This window comes from Manis pentadactyla, chromosome 3 (assembly GCF_030020395.1).
Source record: "Manis pentadactyla isolate mManPen7 chromosome 3, mManPen7.hap1, whole genome shotgun sequence".
In the NCBI taxonomy this organism is placed as follows: Eukaryota; Metazoa; Chordata; class Mammalia; order Pholidota; family Manidae; genus Manis; species Manis pentadactyla.
In genome coordinates this window covers 216,667,981-216,695,057 of record NC_080021.1, presented here as the reverse complement: position 1 = coordinate 216,695,057, position 27,077 = coordinate 216,667,981, and the positions used below count along the sequence as shown (strand labels likewise).

At 40.0% G+C, this 27,077-nt stretch overlaps 1 protein-coding gene across 5 annotated transcripts in view; it reads right to left on the bottom strand.

The window, feature by feature from the left end:
- Positions 1 to 27,077, bottom strand: part of NUP214 (nucleoporin 214) — a 105,999-nt gene that overhangs the window by 35,355 nt on the left and 43,567 nt on the right. For 4 of the 5 annotated variants that reach the window (XM_057499140.1, XM_036913550.2, XM_036913551.2 and 1 more), the window contains exons 22-27: positions 25,671 to 25,931; positions 24,728 to 24,889; positions 22,389 to 22,488; positions 5,754 to 5,829; positions 4,336 to 4,414; positions 1,614 to 1,704 (exon numbers count right to left, since the gene is read on the bottom strand). In XM_057499140.1, coding sequence (XP_057355123.1) covers positions 1,614 to 1,704; positions 4,336 to 4,414; positions 5,754 to 5,829; positions 22,389 to 22,488; positions 24,728 to 24,889; positions 25,671 to 25,931 — 769 coding nt within the window. The remainder of the gene's footprint in view (positions 1 to 1,613; positions 1,705 to 4,335; positions 4,415 to 5,753; positions 5,830 to 22,388; positions 22,489 to 24,727; positions 24,890 to 25,670; positions 25,932 to 27,077) is intronic. The other variant, XM_036913553.2, reaches the window with a different exon arrangement.

Genomic DNA, 27,077 nt, shown 5'->3' with positions numbered 1-27,077 from the left:
AAGAATGTATGCATGGGAATGGGGGCCAGAGCAGATGGTCTGCCAATGTAAGACAGGCTGGACTAGGGAGAACCTCTTGTGAGCCAGCCCAGGATTAAACAGCATGTCAGGAGAGGTCCACACAACCAGGGCAGGTGATGGAAAGCATGAAATAGAAGCCACTGTCTCTGCCATTTGGACAGAACTCTCAGTTTAAGGCTGGGAAAATCTGCTTCAAAAACTCCTTTCTCTCCTTCTGTATATTTTTTTTAAACTGTGAATAAAGACACCACAGCCAAAGAAGAAAATACAGTACAAGTGTGAGTCAGAATAAGACTATTCACAGTGCTAAAAGCTTAAACACCGAGCTTAAAACAATGTTTTTTAAAATATAAGTGACCAAGCATATGGGATAGGCTAGCGTTGTAAGGATTTAGGTTTTCTTATCCATGACTGCCTTCCTCAAATGGGCAAAGACCATCTGTGGTCAACATTTTATATTTTTAAAAACGCTCTCTTTGTCTCAACCCTGGTGAAGAAATTCTAGTAGAAGTAAGTCATTACCCCAAACCTTTTCACCTTATTTTAAAAACAGGAGGAGGAGTATCAGTTCACAGAAGTAAAGATTAATTATTAGCATCTATAAAAGAAGCAGTAACTCCTGGCACTGACCAACTCTTAAAATTTGGCCCAAACCATCTTTGAGAAGCATAAAACAGTGATTTACAATAAGGAAAAAAAATACATGTATTAATTGCCCTCTTCAAACTCTATTCTAACACCCCCTTTGCTCTAATATATTAGGTTTAAGGACACTCAAGAAACATTAACATCAGGGAAAAGAGATAGTGGTTAATAGATTCCAGCTACAACAGCATAAACTGAAAGAGCTCAAGAGGCTTTTCTAATGGAACTGAATGTGCAACCGCTTAATGGCAAAAAAAAATCTCTGGACAAGTTTTAATCTCAGCTACAGAGAGTCTAACATCCTGAAGGGAGAGGATGCCTTGGCAACATTCACAGGCTTCAACACGAGTGCTTGTAGCACAGAGAAAAGGCATTCTCCCTCCAAAAGCTCCCCTTGGAATGAGTGGAAGAAGACTTTTGTTACAAAATGACTCAACTTTACAGGCACCACCATCATTACCTTTCAGAAAATGAAACAGGAACAGATTTCCCCACATCTGTACAAGGCCAGAATTTTCAAATGGCTACTGTTTCTTTCATTACCTTCTCTCAGAAGTATAGTGACATCTCAGTGCAGGAAAGCCAATCCAAATGTCACATCTAGTCCCCAGATGGGGTCAGAATGAAAGTATCTCCGTGTGATAAACTAGATCAACTACAGAATTTGATACAGATCCACTACCCAAAGAGAATGAAGGTTATCCTAAAAAGCAGAGCAAGGATGTATATAATAATACACTTATAAACCTGAATCAAAAAGGGGAAACAGATTTACATAGGACACTAAGCCATTGCTACTACCATTAGATGTATTATTAAATAGGTGATAAGAACTCTGCGTTCATGTACATTGACTAAGCAAATAAATATGTTAACTGATTGTAAGATTGGGAGAAGCTATCTATAAGGTTGCTGGCAATCTGCCACAAAACAAGTTCACCACTGACCCTGATGGAGAAAATGAGAAAGGCTTGCTGAGCTGCCCAACAGCAGATGGGGTAGAAGCCACAGCTGTTTCTATCTTGGCTGCCCCTGGCCCTGAAATTATGAAAAAAAAATAAGAACATTACAAAAAATCAGTTAGAAACACCATTCCAGTTTGTAACACTATTCCAGTTTGTAATGACTGTGTGCAGCACTGAGTGCGTGGTGCTGCTCAGACAGCAGCGCTGGGTCCGCGGACTTTGCCGTGTGCTATGATAGGTAAGTCGGCAGCCGACGGGGGACAGCGTGTCACCAACTCGCACCCGAGGTCTCTGAACTTGCTCTTTGGCTCTGTCATGTTAATTCCACACCAAGACATGCCATACGCTCTCCTTTCCAGAAAAGATACAACTCTAATGCAATTGAAATTTAAAGCTTTAAAAGTAGTTTTATAATTATTGAAAAGTAACATACTTTTCTTAAGGAAAAACATTCAAAAGAAAAATAGGTTAATATGCTAAATATTTCTGAGTAGTGACTTTAGAGCTATTTGCTATCTCCCTACATCTCCATATTTTCCATAGCACACTTTTTGTATTTATCAAATACTTGTTTTCTTTTTTTCTGTTTTTAATCACACATGACTGCTATAATACAGAAACATGTAGAAAGTTAAAAGTTAACCCACCATCCTCCCCACATTCAGTTTCACTATAATTACCAATGAATAGTTTGGGGGTATTATCTTCAGTCTTTCCTCTACCTTTAAAAGGGTGAGGACAATGGGAAAACCGCATTTAAAAAAGACCAAACCAAACCCAACGATAAGAAAAATAATATTCTCTGTAAATAAGTATGGGTAGGTATTAGTCAAATTATTTTAAAAACAACTATAACACAACATGGGGTGTCCAATGTGTTCAATGATGCCTTGCTTAAAATCTTAGAAAATCAGAAACAATCTGAACTATTAGCAGAGTACTGGTGCAAGTCCCAAGCTGTAATGAGAAAGAATGAGGTTGAGCTTGATCAGACAGGGAACAATGAATGGCAGATATATGGTCTAAATCAGTATACACAGAACGTGCCCATTTTTGTTTAAAAAACAACAATGAAGTAACCTTAAGAGATGTAAATCAAATCACTAAGAATTGTGATCTCTGGAAATGGTATTTACATGGCAGCTTTCACTTTCTACACTATGTATTTCTTCACCACAGACTTTTTTGTGGATCTGTAATAATCAGTAGAACAATGAAGGCACTCTCATTCTTAATTAATTATGGGAACTATTCTATAAAGGTTTCAGAAATTTTTTTTTTTAAGAATTTTTTGCAAACTCTTTAATAGTATTTTTCAGGGAAACTTTCCTAACGGAAAAAGTCCTTTTTTTTGATTATCCAGCAAATAAAAACAGAAGCAAGCATCTAGCAATGAAAAAAAAAATACTTCACAACCATCGCTGAGTGATGAATTTCAGAAATGTCTTTGTAAGTCACGCTAACTGCATAAGGCACCCATGAAGCAAAGTGCCTGAGGCTGCCTCGATTCATAACTTCGGGAGGGACAGAAAGCTCTCCAAGGCAATACCTAGAAGAAGCTGGGTTAGATGATCTCTCAAACACTTTTTCTAGAATGTTAGCCAGAAATGAAAACAAATTTCTCAACTTAAATCCTAAATGATTCAAATCTTTGACAATTCCACTAATTTTTTTCCTTCTAACATAAAGCTTTAGATTCCAGTCAGGGAACATCAGACGCCACCTTCCTGTGTAAGGCTTACAATTAACAATGGTGGTTCTGCATTAATCTGAGATCTAGGGTACAACCTGGGCTCGCACAAAAATGGCTTTCTTCTGAGTATAAGGAATAATTTACTAAAGATAAACCCAATATCCAATCAGAAAGCTTCTGATTCCAGGGAAAGTTAGAATGATCATATGACTGAGCAGAGATCACAGAAAGCAGGCTACTGATGTTTGAGGTTCAGAGTCTCCTCCAGAATTTGCCTGACGACCCACTTCAGGGCATGAACTGAAATAAAAGCCAGAATCCAGAGTGGTGAGAACACAGGGTTGCAGGTGGTACAAGACCCCCGAAATAGAACATAACACATGCCAAATCAAGTGTGTTATAAAAAGGGGGCCAACAGAAGGGAGTGCTGAGGAAGACCCCACATTAAAATTAGGTTATATTAAAAAACATTCTTCTCCTTCAATTGGCTCGGGGAAAATATGAACCCCTGGCGAAGAAGCACCATGGTGACCGTGAAAACTTAATTATGATTAAGAATAATTATGTTTGAGTTGAGTATTGAGAAGTACACAAAGCCATAAAATCTTCCGATAGTGACATTACATCCAACTCACATCTTATACTGTATCACGTATGTTTTACATTCCGTATTTTACTGGCTTTGGAACTCTCTCTGTGAACCAAGAGAATTTTTCATTACCTGCAGTACCAGAAACAGAAGAGTTCAATGCTCTGACCCACTCTTCTCTAGACTTTGACCACCCGGCAAGGCAGGTGAAGACAACACTACTGCTTCTTTTTAGGTTAAGCACTTAAAGGAAGATTTTTCTCCTCCTGCTCTCAAATTCCAGATGTCTCCAGAGCTGTTGAAGGGCTCACTACTTTGCTGGAGACTCTTCACCAGCTGAGGCCCTTTGAACATATCCTCCTCTAGTGTGGAGCTTTCGTTAACCTTTATTTTCACTAAAACAAGAAAGAATGCCAACTGACCTGGGGCTGTGTCACCAGATGACCACTGACCAGATGCTGGTGCGGGCCCAGGCGGCTTTAGGGAATTTATCAGGGATCCCTGAAACAAACACACACAAAATATTTATGTGAAACCACTAACCATCCTTTGGAATAAAGGAACATGTAAAATGGTAACATAATTTAAAATAAGCAAGCATAAATATTTTAATTTTAATTTTTTTTTAAGTTTCCACTTAAGTCAATACTTTTAAATGTTTACCATGTGCAAGATCCTATCAGAGGCTGGAAACAGGAATACTCTGCACGCTCCAAGAAAGCAGAGTCGTGCCTGTCTAGTTTGTGGCTATTTTCTCAGTGCCTAGCCCAGTACTTGCCACACAAAAGGCATAATTTGGACTATTTGGTAGATGAATATATTAGTAAATAAATGAAACGGGTTCTGGCTCTCCACACATTTATAATATGTTCTAAAAAGCAAAACTATTTAACCTATCCACTCTTGTCCATGTTCTTTTACTCCTGCTTGCAATAACTTATGCCTTACCAAGTGTCCCCCAAGGTGCACAGAGAGACATCCAGAAGAATGACCAAATGCTAGATGCTTAACCGCCACTTTAAGTCTCAGCAAACTCAGGAATAGACCGTTTGAAAACTCACCAAACCCAAGTTTTGATGTTCAGTCTCAAACACAATCTAAAATTACTCATCTTGGAGATAGAACAGTAGCAGAGAAACCAAGTTTTCTTAGGGAAAGTTTCAGAGATAGCTTGATCTACCTTTCAGCCATCTCCTATTTCTTCTGGGCTGTTTGACTCTTTACAATATAATCTGTTTTTGTAAGAGACAATGCTTATCAGGCAAAAGCCTGAAAGTAGACATACCAAATATCACTGATATGCAAGCTCTGAAAAACAGGGATTGCAGGAGAAATCAAGAGAACCTCCACTGGCTCCCCAGGTCCCACCAGATAGAGACTGAAACGTAGAGTGAAAAAAGTGACAGGAAGATGCAAGAAGACCTGAGTTCCAGCCTGGCTCCACTGTTTACTAACTAGTGAGCTTGCATCAGATGCCACTTGAGCCTTGGCTTCTTCATGAGTGAAACATACCTAATTGCCTGTCCTGTCTACTGCAGATGGTTGTTGTACAGTTAAGATGTTAAATGGTAGTAAACTGTACACCCAAATATTCCCTACAAATATAAGGCATTAGAATTATGATCCAAGTTTACTAGATGTAGAATGTCAAAGGGCCTATGAAGACAGTATCAGGTCCTAATTGACCTACTATACCAAAACTGGCACAAATTTTAGGGAAAGCATCACAGGTCTTTTCAGACTTGTAATTCATTCAAAGTCAGGATTTAGAACAGGATTGTCTTCAGTTATAAAGACAGACAATGCATGACTGTTAACAAAGCAAAAATCAGTAAATTACCTGCTTGGCCTGATTAGAAGACACTGGGGTCAACGCTGGGTGGGATGTCTTGGCTGTAGAGTATGGCACTGAAGAACTGAAAAACAAGGAGCAGACACTCAAGAGAAATGCACGGGGGTCAGAATCACGTTCATGCTCAAGCCAACCTTCTGTACCATAAATGATACCAATTTTGCATAGAATTCAGATGTCTGGGACCCTAACCAAAGTCATTTGACATTTTTCTGAAGAACAGATTCTTTAAATGAAATATGGGTCTTTAGCATAAATATTAAAGCAGTAAAGAAAAAAAACTGTAACTATTAAGGTGTAAGTCTTCTTCTTATCTGGAAAGTAAGCCCCCCCGACCCCTGGTCCCCAGGTCCCCAGGTCCAGACTGTGTGGGCAATTCCTGATTCTCTTTACCAAGCCTGAGAAAATCTTCAACAGGTTCTATGGGATGTATATGATCTGCTGCCATATACAGCTCAAAAGTGCTACCCTAAGAAGAGATCTCTGCTTCTCACAGCAACCATGCCCAAGAGCCCAGCACTTGCCAGGTCAGCACACAAGAGATTCAAACAGACCACTGTTTCATTTCTAACCTGCGTCTCTGCTAGAGTATGGAACATGCATCCACTATTTCTAGAAAGGACATTTTTTGTTAAGCTGGAACACAGTATGCAGGGAACTCTTATTTCAGTAATTACTTAGTGTTAAAGTATGAGGAAACAAACTGCCCATTAGAGATGAAGGCTCAATTCTTGGCTTTTGGGAGCAATTTTAAAAATCAATTTATCTGTCCTCAGTCTAACACTAGTCTGACTGGCACATACAGCAGTAGTAGCTGTGGTCTGGTTTTATTTTTAAGAACTCCCTCTGGATTTAGGGAGGATTAATATTTTCTCATGAAAAAATTAAGTTGAAAGAAGAGGAAAAACAAAAATAATTCCATGCCTCTAGAAGAAAATGATCAAACCATTTAAGTCTTATAAGCACCTCAGGATTTTCTGCTGGAGTAACACAGGAACCTTCCCAAACAAACCGCTAGATTGAAAGAGATGAAAAAATGGAGTTATTTTCAATGAAACAAACCCCCTTTATCTTTCTATGGAAGACAGAAGAAGCTAAAATGTTGTGCCTGCCTCTCGGAAGAAACAGATCCCTGCTCTCCTGAGATGCTCTACCAAGCGGGCAGGCAGGTCAGGGGCTCCCCTTGCCTCTGCCGAATCCCCAGCACAGGGAAGGAATGTGTGAGGGAGATTGCTGGGACTGAGAATCCCTGAGCAGACACAGCGGCCTTGGGTAGAGGAATGGTTTGAGATCATGTGAAGCACAAGGGAAATGAAAATCTTTTATGCTTTCTCATGGACAAACAAAAAAGAAGCCAGAAATAAAAACAAAAGTAGCGATTTATTCAATTTTAGGACATTTTTTACACCCAAAGTTTAGTGATGACATGATAATAAATCATAGATGAAGCAGAGTGATATATTTATTGTTCTATTTACTTGTGGCATAGCTGTTAACCTCTTGGGTATCCTAAATCCCCAAACACACAAAATTAGGATTCGCAGTACCTACACACCAAGCCATATGACAATCCTGCAAGGAAATGTTTGTTCAGCACAGTCAGCTAACAAACCCAACTAAACTGGACCTACCGCGATCCGAGAGAGCAAGTGGAAAAGGACAGTACACTACTAAGTCAACGTGTTCAAACATTTGTGCACAATCATGAACCACCACAATGGAAATCAACAGCTAGAAATGTTCAAGAGGAGTTGGTAAGGCCAAATTCAGAACTGTCACATTTTGGATGTCTGTATTCTACTTTCTAGCAATGCAGTCCAAAAAGAGATAATCAGAAACTCTTTGACATGCTCTGTTCTACAACTGAAAACAAAAATCAGAGGACCGCAACAAAAAATGGCATTGTAAAGTTTCAAAAAGACATATAATTACTGCATTAATCTACAAATAACATTTACATTATTGGCAATGTTAAAGCACTGCTACAGAAATGTGTGACTGAGTCACACAGGTTACCAAGAGCAGTAAAAGTAAGTTCTTGGGAAGAGCAATGCCAACAGAATCTAAATGTTCTGACTTTCCATTATCCAGACTACTCTAACAAAAATTAATAAGCAGTTGTAGGTGAAAATACCATATATGATAAATATGGAAAAAATGTCACAATAAACCTGTTTCAAACACTGCCTTGAGCATAGAAGAGTCATTTTTCTATTTTCTGCCATACCTTCTTAGCATTAACTGCTGATTATAAAATTAAGATTGTGAAGCCTTAAAATGTCACCGAAGCCCTTTCTTAGCGGCTTTTAAACTTTAATGAGCTTTAACAAGGTAAATATTCACCCTATTGCTATGAAAGGGGCCAACTGCTCATTCCTTCACCTATTTCAACATTTTAAAGGGCTTAAAGATAAGAGACTGACGTTTCATTTTGGTAAATCAATCATTATGTCTTTTTATATATTCACATACAATACAGTAGATTTAAAGTGTGAAAGCTACTAAAGTTAACTAATGAACTATGCATTTTTTGGTAATAATTTAAAGATGAGGCAAGTAAGGAGACAGAACAACTTATTTAGAGCAACTGAAAAAAAAACAAAAATCAGGAAAGACAGAAAGAAAATAGAATATATTGAAAACAAAGGCTACCGGTTCATTTTTCACCTATCAGATTGGCAGTAATCCCAAAGTTTGATAACAATCTTGGTAAAGATATGGGGAACTAGACTGTCATACACTGCATGTGGGGAGATAAACTGATCAACCTCGATTCTGCGGGCAAGCTCCAGGGCAGCCCACTCCCTCTCAGTATCACCTTCCCTGCAGTCAGTATACAAGTCCATTGAGGTTCATTAGGAAAAAGGGCCTTTCGGACCACAGCCTGGGCATCTCCGGGACAACACCCCGGTGGGCGGCCTGACGGGCCTGCTGTACACATGGATGCCTGCATCTCCAAGTTCAAGGAGCTGCAGCCAGCACGCCCAGAACAAGGCGAGCAAGACGGAGATCCTGCAGCATGTCAGCGACTCCATGTGGGACCTGCAGATCCCCCGGAACTCACACCCCACTACTGTCAGGCGGCACCAGCGACCTGGGCAGAGCCAGGTGTCAGGGCACCACTGACCACCCCGAACACGGACACCCTGCTCATACGGGCTTCTGAATTGCCTCCTGAGAATGTAAGTGACTGCAAAGGGCTCTGTGGCTGAATAAATGGTGTTCATGACTTTTTTTTTCTTTGCACAACAAATCTACAGGATCTTTTAAGACACTGAATTTATTTTTCAACCATTTCACAAAGACGACAACAGCAAGTTGAATGGACCTTTTTAATAAATGGAAGGAAAACTAAGAATGATCATCCTCCCCAAGGTGGACCTGACCTAGATTATGATTATGAGTTACTTAGGAAAGACTCTAAATGTCTTTTACGGAATGGAAAGGTTTTCTTTATATACTATTCCCACCATGGGGAGTGAAAATATTAAAATCATGAGGACCTGCCCAATTTAAGCAGACTTTGCTTTTCTCAAAGGTGGAGTGTGAATACTAGAAGGATACAGTATTCGGTTACTTAAATGAAGAGTGTTTTGGTCAGAAATTACCTTTCTAATGCAAGCCTACTAAATACTGTATATATATTTATATAAATATTATATACAATAAATATATACATATTTAAGCTATATATTTATATGTATTTATGTTAATTTATATTTAATATATAAATACTTATATATATTTATACTTATGAAAATATACACAGTATATGTTATAAAAAATATAAATATATATATTGCATGAAACGTTATGATCTCTTTAGAGTTTTCTTACATAGTGGCAGAGAAGTATATTTCTGTACACAAAATGTAATGATGTATTCATGCTAAACTTTTTGTAAAAGTCTAGTTGTAAATTTAACCGTCTTATCAAAATAAATCGAGTGTTTATTGAAAAAAAATGATACCTCTACTGAGAGAAATTTGGCAATTATCAAAATTATGTATACATGTATATATACACATACATATTCTCCTTTGCCTCAGAAGTCCCACATGACAATCTGAGAGATATCAATGTGTCAATTAATTTTATCATTGTTGATAAGAATACAAGAGCATCCCCCAAATTAGTAGAGAAACCAGCCAACGAGTAGAGATAAAAAAGCTATCAGTTCATTTTTAGTTTCTTATGTCTGTCAACTGAGATTGTAACTGCCAACCGTTGACCCCTACTGGTAAATTTTACGTCTTTGAAGACTCAGATATTTTCCAAAATATAATCTAAAAGTCTGCTAAATCAAACTTCAGGACCTGCATGAATACCTAGATGCCAAGTAACTTAAATAATATTAGTTGGAACTGCATAAGCTCTTTGCAAAATAACTGTAAATATGAAAACAGTATCCTGTTAAGAAGAATTTATAATGATATGGAAAATGCTGACAATTAGTTTTGTGATTGAGCTGAAAATGGAGGTTACGGAGCATCATGTATTCAGCCTTTACTTTAAAAAACTAAATTTTCACAGAATAAAGATGAATAAACATGTAAATAGTGATTAAACATTTGTGGTAGGAATAAAAGTTACTTTAATTTTGTTCTTTTTAACTATCTGTGTTTTCTGTAATGGCTACAAAAACATTTATAATAAGAAAAATAGAAGGATGGAATTTTTTTTAAGGTTATGGTCATTAGTACAATTATTATTTTTCAAGTGGGGCAACATCTTTAAGTCAGTGAAGAAAAAACTGTCAAGCTAGAATTCGTTCCTCGGTGAAAACATCTTTGAGAAACAGATGAAACAGACTTCGTCAGACAAACAAAACCTGGAAGAATTCAGATTCACACCTAAAGAAATGTTAAAGGAGGCCCTTCAAGCAGAAGGAAAATCATACCAGATGGAAACTTAGGACTAAACAAAAGAATGAAGAACCCCACAAATGATAACTATATCACTAAACAAAAGATGTTTGGGTGGAGCCAAGATGGCGGCGTGAGTAGAGCAGCGGAAATCTCCTCCCAAAACCACATATATCTATGAAAATATAACAAAGACAACCCTTCCTAGAATAAAGACCAGAGGACACAGGACAATATCCAGACCACATCCGCACCTGAGAGAACCCAGCGCCTCGCGAAGGGGGTAAGATACAAGCCCCGGCCCCGCGGGAGCCGAGCGCCCCTCCCCCCAGCTCCCGGCGGGAGAAGAGCAGGCAGAGCGGGAGGGAGACGGAGCCCAGGGCTGCCGAACACCCAGCCCCCGCCACCCGGGCCCAGACACAGTACGTGTGCAGGGGACTCTGGATACTAGGAAAACAGGGCAGCAAGAACAGTGAGCAGGCACTGGAGGCCTGGCGCCAGAGGGCACCAGAAAAGCGAGCGACCTTTTTTTTTTTTTCTGTTTTGTTATGGAGAGCGCTTTTTGGAAGTCTTAAAGGGATAGGGACCCCAATACTAGGGAAACAGGGCAGCAAGACCGGTGAGCAGAGGCCTGAGGCTGGCACCGGAGAATAAAGAAAAACGAGCGGCCATTATTTACTTATATATTTTTTTAATTAAAAAAATTTCTTTGTCTTTTCTTTTTTTTTTTTTTGTGGTCATTGTTTTGTTTCGTCGGGTGCTTTTGGGAAGTCTTAAAGGGGCAGGGCAGGACACTTAATCCAGAGGTAGGGAATCCGGGGATCTCTGGGCACCCTAACCCCTGGGCTGCAGGGAGCAGGGAGGCCCCTCACGGAGATAAATAACCTCCCTGCCGCACCCCCTCCAACGCGACTCCACCACTTTGGAGCAGCTGCCCGAGCCAGGCCACGCCCACAGCAACAGCGGAGATTAACTCCATAGCAGCCGGGCAGGAAGCAGAAACCCTGTCTGTGCGCAGCTGCGCAGCACAAGCCACTAGAGGCCGCTGTTCTCCCAGGAGAGGAGGGCCACAAACCAACAAGAAGGGAAGTTCTTCCAGCCGTCACTCGTCCCAGTTCTGCAGACTATTCCTATCACCATGAAAAGGCAAAGCTACAGGCAGACAAAGATCACAGAGACAACACCAGAGAAGGAGACAGACCTAACCAGTCTTCCTGACAAAGAATTCAAAATAAGAATCATAAACATGCTGACAGAGATGCAGAGAAATACGCAAGAGAAATGGGATGAAGTCCGGAGGGAGATCACAGATGCCAGAAAGGAGATCGCAGAAATGAAACAAACTCTGGAAGGGTTTATAAGCAGAATGGATAGGATGCAAGAGGCCATTGATGGAATTGAAACCAGAGAACAGGAACGCATAGAAGCTGACATAGAGAGAGATAAAAGGATCTCCAGGAATGAAACAATGTTAAGAGAACTGTGTGACCAATCCAAAAGGAACAATATCCATATTATAGGGGTCCCAGAAGAAGAAGAGAGAGGAAAAGGGATGGAAAGTATCTTGGAAGAAATAATTGCTGAAAACTTCCCCACACTGGGGGAGGAAATAATCGAACAGACCACGGAAATACACAGAACCCCCAACAGAAAGGATCCAAGAAGGACAACACCAACACACATAATATTTAAAATGGCAAAGATCAAGGACAAGGAAAGAGTTTTAAAGGCAGCTAGAGAGAAAAAGGTCACCTATAAAGGAAAACCCATCAGGCTAATGACAGACTTCTCAACAGAAACCCTACAGGCCAGAAGAGAATGGCATGATATATTTAATGCAATGAAACAGAAGGGCCTTGAACCAAGGATACTTTATCCAGCATGACTATCATTTAAATATGATGGTGGGATTAAACAAATCCCCGACAAACAAAAGCTGAGGGAATTTGCTTCCCACAAAACACCTCTACAGGACATCTTACAGGGACTGCTCTAGATGGGAGCACTCCTAGAAAGAGCACAGCACAAAACACCCAACATATGAAGAATCGAGGAGGAGGAATAAGAAGGGACAGAAGAAAAGAATCTCCAGACAGTGTATATAACAGCTCAATAAGCGAGCTAAGTTAGGCAGTAAGATACTAAAGAGGCTAACCTTGAACCTTTGGTAACCACGAATTTAAAGCCTGCAATGGCAGTAAGTACATATCTTTCAATAGACACCCTAAATGTTAATGGACTGAATGCACCAATCAAAAGACACAGAGTAACAGAATGGATAAAAAAGCAAGACCCATCTATATACTGCTTACAAGAAACTCACCTCAAACCCAAAGACATGTACAGACTAAAAGTCAAGGGATGGAAAAACATATTTCAGGCAAACAACAGCGAGAAGAAAGCAGGGGTTGCAGTACTAATATCAGACAAAATAGACTTCAAAACAAAGAAAGTAACAAGAGATAAAGAAGGACACTACATAATGATAAAGGGCTCAGTCCAACAAGAGGATATAACCATTCTAAATATATATGCACCCAACACAGGAGCACCAGCATATGTGAAACAAATACTAACAGAACTAAAGGGGGAAATAGACTGCAATGCATTCATTCTAGGAGACTTCAACACACCACTCACCCCAAAGGATAGATCCACCGGGCAGCAAATAAGTAAGGACACGGAAGCACTGAACAACACAGTAGAGCAGATGGACCTAATAGACATCTACAGAACTCTACATCCAAAAGCAACAGGATACACATTCTTCTCAAGTGCACATGGAACATTCTCCAGAATAGACCACATACTAGGCCACAAAAAGAGCCTCAGTAAATTCCAAAAGATTGAAATTCTACCAACCAACTTTTCAGACCACAAAGGCATAAAACTAGAAATAAACTGTACAAAGAAAGCAAAGAGGCTCACAAACACACGGAGGCTTAACAACACGCTCCTAAATAATCAATGGATCAATGACCAAATCAAAATGGAGATCCAGCAATATATGGAAACAAATGACAACAACAACACTAAGCCCCAACTTCTGTGGGACACAGCAAAAGCAGTCTTAAGAGGAAAATATATAGCAATCCAAGCATATTTAAAAAAAGGAAGAACAATCCCAAATGAATGGTCTAATGTCACAATTATCGAAATTGGAAAAAGAAGAACAGATGAGGCCTAAGGTCAGCAGAAGGAGGGACATAATAAAGATCAGAGAAGAAATAAATAAAATTGAGAAGAATAAAACAATAGCAAAAATCAATGAAACCAAGAGCTGGTTCTTCGAGAAAATAAACAAAATAGATAAGCCTCTAGCCAGACTTATTAAGAGGAAAAGAGAGTCAACACAAATCAACAGTATCAGAAACGAGAAAGGAAAAATCACGACAGACCCCACAGAAATACAAAGAATTATTAGAGAATACTATGAAAACCTATATGCTAACAAGCTGGGAAACCTAGGAGAAATGAACAACTTCCTAGAAAAATACAACCTTCCAAGACTGACCCAGAAAGAAACAGAAAATCTAAACAGACCAATTACCAGCAACGAAATTGAAGCGGTAATCAAAAAACTACCAAAGAACAAAACCCCCGGGCCAGAATGGATTTACCTCAGAATTTTATCAGACATACAGGGAAGACATAGTACCCATTCTCTTTAAAGTTTTCCAAAAAATAGAGGAGGAGGGGATACTCCCAAACTCATTCTATGAAGCTAACATCACCCTAATACCAAAACCAGGCAAAGACCCCACCAAAAAAGAAAACTACAGACCAATATCCCTGATGAACGTAGATGCAAAAATACTCAACAAAATATTAGCAAACCGAATTCAAAAATACATCAAAAGGATCATACACCATGACCAAGTGGGATTCATCCCAGGGATGCAAGGATGAAAGCTAACCTTTTCAAACAGTAAGGCTTCTCTCTCACTTACCAACTTTACATTTCCCTGTATGGCCCCGGAAGATGACTGGTTAGCCAGAGACGGGTAAGATTCCTCAAGGGAGGAACAACCTAAGACAGGCACAGTCGCAGGGGGGCCATCAGGTGAGAAATTGGGGATCAACAGAGGTGAGGCTTAGAACCTCACCCCCCTGTTTTGAGAGAAATCTTCTGCATCCGTGGATGTTTTGTTGCCCTTGTCTAGCTTGGATTAACACTTAGTCTACAGGCACATACCTGATATCTACATTTGCTCTCTTACAACACTAAACTATGTTTTCTACCTTTATCTTGCATCTACCTACCACTTCAGCATTTTATTAAAAAAAAAAATAATAATAATAATAATAATGGAGAAATGTGGGATTCACATATAAATCAAGTATAAAAATCAAACAAATATTCATATTTGGCCTGATTGTTTATAGTTCATAATGCGTGATCAAAACCGAAAGTTTCTGTGATGACTGCCCTTGTACTGTTCACCATGTAAGAACTTGTTCGTTATGCTCCAGAAGATTGGAGACTGATGAGAATTAGGCTTGGGGTGGATTAATGAATGATTGTGGATTGAGCATTGAGTCCCCTATACAGAATTTGACTGTTGTTAACAACCATTTGATCAATAAATATGAGAGATGCCCTCTCAAAAAAAAAAAAGAAGAGGTCTGAGAGATGGGCTGATTTCAGAGGTCTCTGGCTGTGGGACTCAAAAGAGGGCCCAGATGAGCTGCCTGTGGCCAGGTTAGCAGTACAATTTAAAAGAAAAATCCAGTTATGTCATTCTCCAACTTAGAACTCTTAAATGGATTACCATCTCACTTGAAAATAAAAGAATCTGCAAGACCTTAAAAAAAAAAAAAAAGATGTTTATCTTCTTATTTAATCTGCTTAAAAGATAATTAACTATTTTAAAAAACAACATATCATGGGGTTTATAACACAGGTAGAAATAAAATGTACAACAATAGCACAAAGGTGGGAAAGGGAGAAACACAAGAATATAAGCAACAAAATAAAGAAACTGAACTTCATCAAAATTAATAACTTTTGTGTTTTAAAAGATACTATCAAGAAAGTGAAAAACCACCCAAAAGATTCTTATAAAACATTTTATTAAAGTAATATCAGCTGAAGATAGACATGATAAAGATGTATAGTATAAATCTTAATTTAAGCACTTAATAAAGTGCAGTATAGTGAATAAGCCAACTAGAAAGATAAAGCAGGAACATTAAAATACAATCCAAAATAAGGCAGAAAAAGAGGGAAAAATGGAACAAAGAACAAATAGGGCAAATAGAAGACAAATAGCAACATGTTTGATTAAAACCCAAACATGTTAATAATCTAAATGATCTAAAGCACTCCAATTAAAAGTGATAAGACTGTCAGACTGGATAAAAAAACAAAGACCCAACTACACACTGTCTATGAGAAACTCATTGTAAATATAAAGACACAAAATAGGTTCAAAATAAAAGGATGGAATAGAGATACGTCACCTTAGCACTAAACAAAGAAAGCTGGGCTGTCTACATTAATACAGGAGAAAGCAGATTTCAGAGCAGTTTATCTTATCATGAATTAAGAGGGTCATTTTGTAATGAATTAAGAGGGTCATTTTGTAATGCTAACTGGGTCATTTCATCAGAAGAACATAACAAATCTAAGCATCTGTTGCAACTAATAATAGAATTTCAACATGAAGCAAAACTGATAGGACTGCTAGGAAAACAGGCAAATCTGCAACTATAGTTGAAAGTATTAACACCACTCTCAATAACTGATGGAACAGGTAAGACAGAAAATCATTAAGAACAGAGAAGACTTGAATATAGAAAACTATTAACCACTGTAACTCAGTTATTTATACAACACTCCAAACAAGAAGAGCAAATACTTGCTCTTATGAAGTGCACATGGAACATTTACCAAGATGATTAATATTCTCAGGGATTGACAAACTAAGGGCCAGCTGCCTGTTTTTGTAAATACAGTTTTATTGTAAAATAGCCATACATACTCAATCACATTATTGTCTATGGCTGCATCAGGCTATAATGGCAGAGATGAGTAGTTGAAATAAATACTATCTGGCCCTTCAAGAAGAATCTTTCTGTTCCTAGTTCTGGGCCATAAAAGAAGTATCAATAAGTCTAAAGAATTAAGTTGTACAAAGCATGTTTTCTGACCACAATGGAATTAAATTAAAAATTAGTAACAAAAATATATCTAGAAAATGCCCAATTATTTAGAAACTAAATAACAGACTTTAAATGATCATTAGGTATGTAAAAAAAAAGGATGAACTAAAAAGTATTTTAACTGAATGAAAATGAAAAAACACATTCAAAATGTGTGATGTAGACAAAGCTGTTCTTATAAATTTATAGCAACAAATGCCTGTATTAGGAAAGAATGGTCTCAAATCAATGACCTTAACTTCCACATTAAGAAACTAGAAAGAGAGTAAATAAAACCCAAAGCACACAGAAAAATAATATCATAAAGGCCAAATAGAAAAATAGGAAAAAAAATCAGTGAAACCAGAAGTCAGTTCTTTGAGATCAATAAAACTGATAAACCTCTAGGTAGACTGATCAGGAAAGAAAAAAACCAGCACAAATTACTGTTAACAGCAAAGACGGAAGTGAAATCATTATGAATTATACACACATGAAAGGGATAATAACCAGGGACTATTACAAAACTTCATGCCAATAAATTCAACAACTCAAATGAAATGGACAAATTTCTTAAAGATACAAACCACCAATAGTCATTCAAGAAGTAGATAAGCTGAATAGACCTTTATCTACTAAAGCAGCTAAAAATTCCAAGCCTGGGTAACTTCACCAGTGAATTCTCCAAAACATTTAAGGATAAAACCGTAGCAAATCTACATAAGTTCCTCCAGGAAATTGAAGAGGAAGAAACACTTCCTAGTTCATTCTCTAAGGTCAGCATTATCGTGATACCAAAATGGAACAAAAACATTACAAAGAAGGAAAATCTATAGACCAATACCCCTCATTAAGACAGATGCAAAATTTCTTAACTTTTCAGTTAGAAATTTCAGCAAATTGACCCGAAACATAAATAAAAAGGGCAATGCATCATGTTGAAAGATTGATTTACCAATCAATGTGACAAGGGTACCAAGGCAATTTTAATAGGGAAAAAAAAGAATCTCTTCAACAAGTGATGCTGGGACAACTGGACATCTACAAGCAAAAGAAGGAAGCTGGGCAACAACATCACACTATTTATAAAAATTAACTCAAAATGAATCAAAGACCTAAATGTAAGAGCTAAAACTAAAACACTTGGAAGAAACATAGATGTGAGCCTTTATGACCTTGGCTTAGGCAATGGTTTCTTAAACATGACAACTAAAGCACAAGCAACCAAAGAAAAAAATAAGCTGAACTTCAAAATTAAAAACTCTTGTGTTTTCTCAGATTCAAAAAGACAAATGCACCCCTATGTTTATCGCAGCACTATTTACAATAGCCAAGATATGGAAGCAACCTAAGTGTCCATCAGTAGATGAATGGATAAAGATGTGGTACATATAAATAATGGAATACTGTTCAGCCATAAGAAAGAAAGAAATCCTACCATTTGCAACAGCATGGATGGAGCTGGAGGGTATTATGCTCAGTGAAATAAGCCAGGCAGAGAAAGACAAATACCAGATGATTTCCCTCATCTGTGGAGTATAACAACAAAGCAAAACTGAAGGAACAAAATAGCAGCAGACTCACAGACTCCAAGAAGGAACTAGTGGTTACCAAAGGGGAGGGGAGGGGGAGGGTGGGTGGGGAGGGAGGGAGAAGGGGGTTGTGGGGTATCATGATTGGTGCACATGGTATGTGTGGGGTCATGGGGAAGTCGGTGTAGCTCCGAGAAGACAAATAGGGACTCTGTGGCATCTTACTACACTGATAGACAGTGACTGTAATGGGATATGGAGGGGGGACTTGATAATAAGGGTGAATGTAATAACCACACTGTTTTTCTTGTGAAACCTTCATAAGAGTGTATATCAATGATACCTTAATAAAAAAAAAAAACTCTTGTGTTTCAAAGGACACTATCAAGAAAGTGAGAAACTGCCCAAAGAATGGGAAAACATATTTGTAAATCATCTATCTGATAAGGGACTTGAATCTGGACTGTACGAAGAATCTTACACCTCAACGATTAAGACAAATAACCCAATTAAAAATGGGTGAAGAATCTAAATAGGCACTTCTCCAAAGAAGATACAAATGACCAATAAGCACACAAATAGACACCCAAATATTAGTCATAAAGGGAATGTACAGTGAAACCACGAGATACCACTTAACATTTAATAGAATGGCTATAATCAAAAGGATGGACAATAACAAGCATTGGTGAAGACGCAGAGAAATGGAACCCTCATGCACTGCTACTGGGAATGTAAAAGGGTGCAACTGTTTGGAAAACAATTTGAACTATATTCAGCTCAAAAAACTGAACCCAGAATTACTGTATGACCTAGCAATTCTGCTCCTAAAACATTACCCAAAACAAATGAAAAGAAGGCCTCAGAGACTTGTACACTAATGTTCACTGAGCACTATGCACAATGGCCAAGAGAAGGGAACATCCCTGTGTCCCTGTGTCCACTGACAGAAGGGTAAGAGAGGGCATACGCATACAATGGGTAGTTTCCACCATAAAAGGAATGAAATTCTGACGCATGCTACAACATGGATCAGTCTTGAAAATTCAAGTGAAATAAGTCAGATATGAAAGGACAAACACTGTATGACTCCAGTTACATGAGGTGCCCAGAGTAGGTAAATTTTTTAAGACAGAAAGTAGAATAGAGGTGCCCAGGGGCTGGAATGGAAGGGAAGTGGGATGTGATTGTTTAATGAATACAGTTTCTGTTTGGGATGATGAAAAAGTTCCAGAAATAAGTAGTGGTGAGAGTTACACAACACTAAATGTACTTAATGTCACTGAAATGGTTAAATAGTAAGCTTTTTTATACATGTATTTTACCACAATAATAAAAAAAGAAGCTTCCTGATAAAATGTTCCCTGTTTCTACCATTCTCTACTCCAGCTCTTTTGGTCTATTCTCAAAAAGAGAACCAGAAGCTTCCTGGTAAGTCCACAGGCCATACACAACTATTTGTGTTTATCAAAGCTCACAGAATTTTATACTAATAAAAGGTGAGTTTTACTATGTATAAATTATGTCTCAATCTTTAAAAATTTCTAAATAAAATAAATCAGATTACTAAACTGCTCAAAAACATCCAATGGTCAGCCAGGTCCTTACCAGATGTTAGGTGGTGTGTGCCCCTCATCCATCATCCTGCCTGTCCCCATCTCCCCAGGCTCTTTCCCCCACTCCAGCCATCCATGGCTGCCTAAGTCTCCTAAACCTGCCAGACATGCTCCCACTATTAGCCCTGTGCTTGGGGCTTTCTTCCTTAGAATATTTCATAAAGTGCTGGAAAACCTAGCTTAATAGCGAAAGAAATAAGGTCTCATATTTCTGAGATACTTTAGCCATTAACCATGTCTGAGAAGCACCGCCCTTGACCCCTCTATTTAAAATTGCAACCGATACCCAGACAACAGTCCCCAAACTCTTCCCTACTCTTCTTCGCAACAACCATCACCATCTTAAATATTACACATTTTACTTATTTACTGCACTTATTGTTTCTCTCTCCAGGGTGAGGGCCAGAGTTTTTGTTTTGGTCAATCTGTCAACTGCTTTATCCTGAGCACCTACAACAGTGTGTGGCATATAGAAAATGCTCATTAAGTATTTGTTGAAAGAGTGAATAAATGAACACCAAAATTCCTCAAAGGTATGCTGTGTCTGGTGTGTTTTGGTAAAAATAAATCAAACATCCAAGCTCACTTCTAACCTCCTTTCTCCATGTTCCATGTGCACTAGACCTCCACCATACTGGCCTTCTTCTGACTCTGCCTCAACAACCTCTGCCCCCTCCCAGGTTTGTGCTCTCACACATTTTGTACCCTGTGTCCAGAACACTTTTCTCTCCACTCTCTGCCTGGCAACTTCTGGTCATAGTTCACTTTCAGCTAAAAACACCTTTTCCTTACCAACATGCTCATCAACCCTAAACTCAATCAGATGGCTTCACGTGCTTTCTTGCACCTTATATTTCTCCTTCATTGAACTTACACTGAACTACTGAGACCAATTAACCGAGTAATCAGTGGTTTAGTGGCTGTCTTCTTGCTACAACAGAAGTGCTGTGAAGTGGGGACTTGTTATGCCTTATTCACCACTGCATCCCTAACACCCAGGGCAGTATCTTTCGCACAGCAGACGCCCCAGAAGAATCTGCTGAATCAAGTGACTGAGCTCTGGAGAGGAGTCTGAACAGCCACGGTTTTGCTCCAAAAAACAGGATGGTTAGTCAATAATATGACGGATGAAGCCAATGAACACAAGATAGAAAAGTAAAGTGAAATCACCAAGAGGGGCTTCTCATACATGATCAATAGCTAAAATATCTCAGAAATACCAGACCACATATCTTTCACCATTAAGCTGGATTTTCCAGTTTTTTATGCAATATTCTGTCCCTCAATAGCTTTCTTTGCCTTCCTTGCACTGGAATCTGGCTACGATCTCCAAACACTCATGCATACATAGTTCTTTCCCTTGAGAAGTTTGCAACAACCACAAATGCCATTTTGGTCTAAACAGCATACCAAAGCTTCAAGGTCACCACAAGCTAGGGAAGTGGGTAGGCTTGTTTCGGCTGTTCAAATGGCCGTGAGATAACTAAGAAATTCCTGGAATAGGCAGTGCTGATAGATGGACCAGTGTGGGAGAAGGAGAAGGCCAGTGACCTAGTGGAGCAGGGCCACTAAATAAAACCTAAACAGGCAGCAAGCCGACTGCTCTGTGGGGGCGGCAGAGAGCAGGCACGATGTGGAAAAAACCCAGGGTCTGGGGCTGCTCTTCTTGCCACTGGACTAATCACCGGCACCAGCCACTAAGTCCCCGAATGACACTGGTCCTGACAATGTCTATATTCAAACTGAAGAAAGGTCCCTCAACTATTCCTGATGCCAGAAAAATTATGGCTACAAAATACACAGAGTAATGGGGGCACCAGCACAGACTATGAACTGTGCTGCCCAGTACAGCAGAAGGGAGCCAGGGCCGTGAATTATAAACATAAATCCAGACAGAAGAATAGTAAGGTCCGTCAGTGACCACCCACAGTCCTCAAGTGCAGCATGGAAGAGACACTGGCCATCTCCAAACAGAGCTGCTGCCTTTGAAAGACAGTTTTTTCATACAAAAGGCAAAAGAAACTTGAAAGAACAGAACTACCTGGAGAGGAAGTGAGGGGGGAGACTGCCAATTTCAAGACCAACACTGAGTTTACAGAACCAATTAATATGCATCAGAACTGAAGTGTCAACTCTGGAACTGCATGAGAAGTGAAAAAAAAAAAAAAAATCAAACCCTACATCTGACTTAATGACCCAAATGTGTGCCATGTGTAGATATACACTTGGCAAACAGCACACTCAGTGTAGATCACCAAGACGGACTTTAAAGGTTCATGAGGCAACTGTTACCGGTGAGCTGAACAGGACCATCTCCCAAAAACCCAAGACCAGCTGTCCACCCTTAGACCTGAAGCTCTGCAGGGAACCGCCATGCTGTCACGGCAGCAATGCTGCTCCCTGCAGGCAGCTAATCGCTGTTAAAGAACAACTCCCGGGCCCAAACACACCAAAATACCAACATACCCCATTGCTGCAGAGGGGGCGGGAGGATTATTCTTTAGTTCCTGCACGTTTACCACTTGAGGGACATTCTTCAAAGTTGATTCAGTCAAAGTACTTACGGCTATTTAAACAGAGGAGACAGAGAGGCATATTAATTAATTGCAGTAAATGATACAAAATTCTAGCCATATATAAATGAATAACCAGGACACAAATCCAAGCAGAATCCATCTTCTCATACAAGGAAATCCACTCCAGGTAGTCCTGCAGCGCTGCGCTCAAAGCAACACCTGACCTACTTCATTCACAGAAGAGTATGGGATGGCGCTTCATACAACTTACTCAAATATACTAGGTTAAGGAAGAAGAATTCTCTGGCTAGTTTATATAGAGCAGAGCTGAGATACCTGCCACATTGTTGGCTCCTCCTGGAACAGGGGAGAAAGAACTAGAGGATTAGCAGCTTTCAGACTAAGGATTTCTGCCATCCATCCATCCATCCACCCATCTATCATCCATCCATCCATCCATCCATCCAGGCATCCACCCATCCATGCATCCACTCACCTACCCACTTACCCATCCATCCACCCATCCACCCATTCTTTCACATGGGCTTATTACTGCCAGACTGTTTGGTGCTGGGAATACAAAGAATGTTTCTTTCCTAAAGGAGCTCATAGCTTAGTGAGACAGACACAATGAATGAAATGTGGAAAATGGAGCTTGGACAAGAATGGGCGAAGAGGCCAGGAGGACTGAATTAAGGAATGGCCATGGGGAATTAAGGAATGTCTGACGCCTACTTATCTTAGGTTTGTCAGTGTTCATGTCTCTTTTTTTGTGTCTTGTAATTTAGAGCTGGATTCCAAAAGACTTACTGGCATTTTATAATTAACTATTAAGAAGGCCTGAGCAAAGCTCTTGGATTTCTTCTCATGTGCTTTGGCGAGCCGAAAGCTGCAGCCCAGACAGGATGGCAGGTCTGTGGCAGCCGCCTGTATCACCTCTTTCAGAGCAGTGACCAGGTCCTTGCCAACCTGCAGGTATTTCACCTTTCACATTCAAAGGGCCTACACCTTAGAAATTTTTGCTTCCATAATGATAACAGAGACCATACCACCTCCAACTGAGAGACCTCACAGATTTTAAGTTTATAAATAATCAACTCAATCAGCTGGATTTTGGGCCTGTTCAGCACAATGCCAAGATTCTGCTTGGTCCAGGTGATATTTAAAGAAAACATCAAAGAAGTCCATTTTTTCAGAAGGCTCAAAGATACCTTAAAAAGTTATCCTGTTTATGCTTTCATATCTATTTTAGATGCCTTAATAAGGGTTTTCATATTTGAGATAGATTTCTAAGAACTCTTTTATCATTATAAAATGGTAACTGCTTTTGATCTACATCAAACCACCATATCTTTTTAGTCTTCTAAAAAGAACTGTCTAAACTGATTTGCATTCTAAACAATGATAAAGCTGAAAAATAACTTCACTCAGCTATAACAGAACTATTTTATTTATAGCAGAGTTTCTTAACTGTGGCATTATTGACATTTTGGGGTTGGATAATCCTTTGTTGTGGGGGTGTCCTGTGCATTTTAAGATTTTTTTACAGCATTCCTGGCATCTACCCACTAAATGCCAGCAATGCTGCCAACTGTTTGGGGGTGGGGGGCAGTGTAAAATAGCCTCCAGTTGGGAAGCACTGGCTTGTACAAATTGACAACTGGTGATAACTGAAGTGCCTGAGGCCAAATACCTAAAAACCCTAATGTAGAAAATCTTGGATAGCCACAATCCATTGACAACATGCAGGTGCTGATAAGCTCATTCGAGTTTCTATCTGTAAAGGCTAAATTTGCAATCTTAAGAAAAAGCTGTGCTGCAACAAAGAAAGCACAGGTTTGGAGTGTGGTTCTGCTACTCACTGGGTAACCTTCACCTCTCGGAATCTGACATTACGGAAAAGCAAAATGGGCACATTAATAACTACTTCACAGGGTGGCTGGGATCCTTAAGATGCTATCGGACAATTCCAATGTTATTAGATGATAAAAGAGCAAAAGTTACTTTAGGACTTGAAGCAGACAGTATTCAAAATTAGGAATTAACAATTTCATTTTAAAAATCCACTGATTTTCCACTTAACTGCATGTGGCACGTCTGTTACTTCCCCTTAAAAGAAGTTTCAGACCTCGTCTCTGCCTTCTTGGAATGCTCTCCCCAAAAGCAGAGGGTGGGCACATCAGTGTCCTCTTCCGAAGGGCAGCAAGAAGGGCCAGCTGTTCCTGGGTGCCTGCCGTGCGGGCCTGTGACTCACAGCTCGTCAGTCTGCATAGTGGGGCTAGTTTTTACCTGGTGTCTGACTGGCCATCTGCCGTCTCAGTGCCGCAGCGGCGGCCGCCTGGGGGGCGGAGATGGTGTGGGAAGGACCAGGTGCGCCATGTTTCACGGTTTTGGTGGCAAGCATTGTGCTATCGGCTCCCTGAGGAATAATTTTGCCAGTAGACATAGACACTGAGGGAGTGAGAGAGTGGGCCAGAGAAAAGGAACACACAAAAGTGAAAATGGGTCAGTTCTCCAATGTTATGTTGCAGGAAAAATGCTAAGACTAAAAATTCCAAAGCATTAACATAGGAAAATACCAGTAAACTGATAGGCAGGTACCTATATCTTTCAAAGATGCCACATGCAGTTTGCCTCTGTTAGCTGAATTATACTTTATGCTAACTTTTCTTCTGATACTGATCAAGATGTAACTTGCATGCCCAAACAGCCTGCCTCCCTGCCCTCCTCTCACAACCCTCTCCGATCCAGTTCCTCCAGTCCTAAGTGTTTGCTCTTTGTTAGAAGTCACTTCATGGCGAAGCCCCGGCACTCTGAACTGAGGGTGTGAGAGCACACGCTTACCCGGTGAGCAATACTGACAAGTGCGGCGGGCAGCGAGCTGGGGCAGAATATGGCTACGAGGAGTAAGCTAGGATTGGAAGGCATGTGTGTGGATGCTGCTTTATACGAGGCCAACAGCCTCCTCTTTCACTCCTGAACAAGCCAGCTGGCCTCAACAGTAAAGCTGTGACAGTGCGGACCCCGCAGCGTCCCTTCTTCCTTACAGTGTCCTACCGAGCTCTTTCGAGGGGAACACACCTCTTTAGAATTAGTATTACTTCCAGAAAATCAGCAAAAATGGGCTAGAACCAATAACTTGGTGGTGTGATAGTGAAACACCCAGTTAGTCCCCTCAGCAGTTAGGAACCCAACAGAGAAGACAGGTACTTCCATGTCACTGCTGACTTACCTGAAGTTCCCAGCACACCAGGGGCGCTGTGAGTCAGCTGAGACTTAGCAAAAGGGGTGGCCTGGGGCAAGAGCCCGGGCTGCACGGAAGGAGTGCGAACCACGGGGGCATGCCGTGGGACCGGGGCCGCGGCATCGTCATCTCTGCAAGCGGCCCGTGCATCTTCGCCCTCCAGAGACTGGGCAACGGACGACGTCGAGCTGACTTCATCCAAGTCTTCACAGGACCTCTGAGACAGGAAGGCGGACCGAGACAGGCTGGCTACAAAGCCCAAAACAAGACATGTTAGAGGACGCAAAGCAAGTCCAAAAGTTCTGTAATATTCACTGTTGACAGATAAATATTTCGTTTTAAAACGATTCAATTGTTACTTATTTTAAGCGGAAGCAGCTGCTGTTGAACGTGAACAAAGATGGTTTTGGGTCTCGGCTCAACAGGAGCTCTGAAAAACAGTCGTGGAGGACAATAACATTTGACTGTCAAACAAAAAATCTGAGGTGAGAGACAGAATGGCTGCGGGTGTAAAAGCGGGGACCCTGAGCCTCCATCAGTTCTCACAGGCAGGCAGCGAACCAATCAGAAAAAGAACAGACAAGCTCCCACAGCAAGCGAACACTCACTCACGCCATTGCCGGAACTTCCCAACAACAAACCTCTAAGGAGAGCCGAAGGCAAATGGAAAAGACTAACACCCTCAGTGCTGGACATCTCAAACATTTCCAGATAAATCTAGTGATTCTTTTGAATCAATTTGGCTTAAAAAAAAAAAATCACTGAAACTGATCCTGACTTCCCCCGTTTGTTTTTCTTCTTCTATAAACTATGAAGTAAGGCTTTATGCCATGTTACCTTCTACCATGAATCTCAGAGTACAGGCTACTGCTCATCTGTTGGAAAAAATAAAAATCAAAACACCTAGCCCTTTCTCCTTAAGTTATTTAAAAACATTGCTGATATTTACTGATTGTTTGCCTTATAGGCACACTACTCTGCAAAATTTTATTTGTCTCAATAAGCAAATGCAACTGAACACCAATGCTACCTGCTAAGGCTGCTTGGTTCGATTTGGCAGCCATTAGCCAAGTGTGCCTACTTAAGCTACTTAAGTTAAAAACAGCTAGAAGTAAATAAATGAAAAAGTCCTCATTTGCACCAGCCACATTCAATTGCTGAATACCCATACGTAACTACTATACTGGCCAGCACAAATACAGAACACTGCTACCGTCACAGGAAGTTCTACGAGCCAGCACTGTGCCAGAGTATTTCGACGCAAGTAAATCTGCAGCAGGGTCACCCAGAAATTCTATCATAACCACCAGCACCACAATAAAGCTGCAGTGAACATGTATAGAAAGCTTACTTGGTGTTTGGTGCTACATAAAGCATCCATATTAATTATCCCAT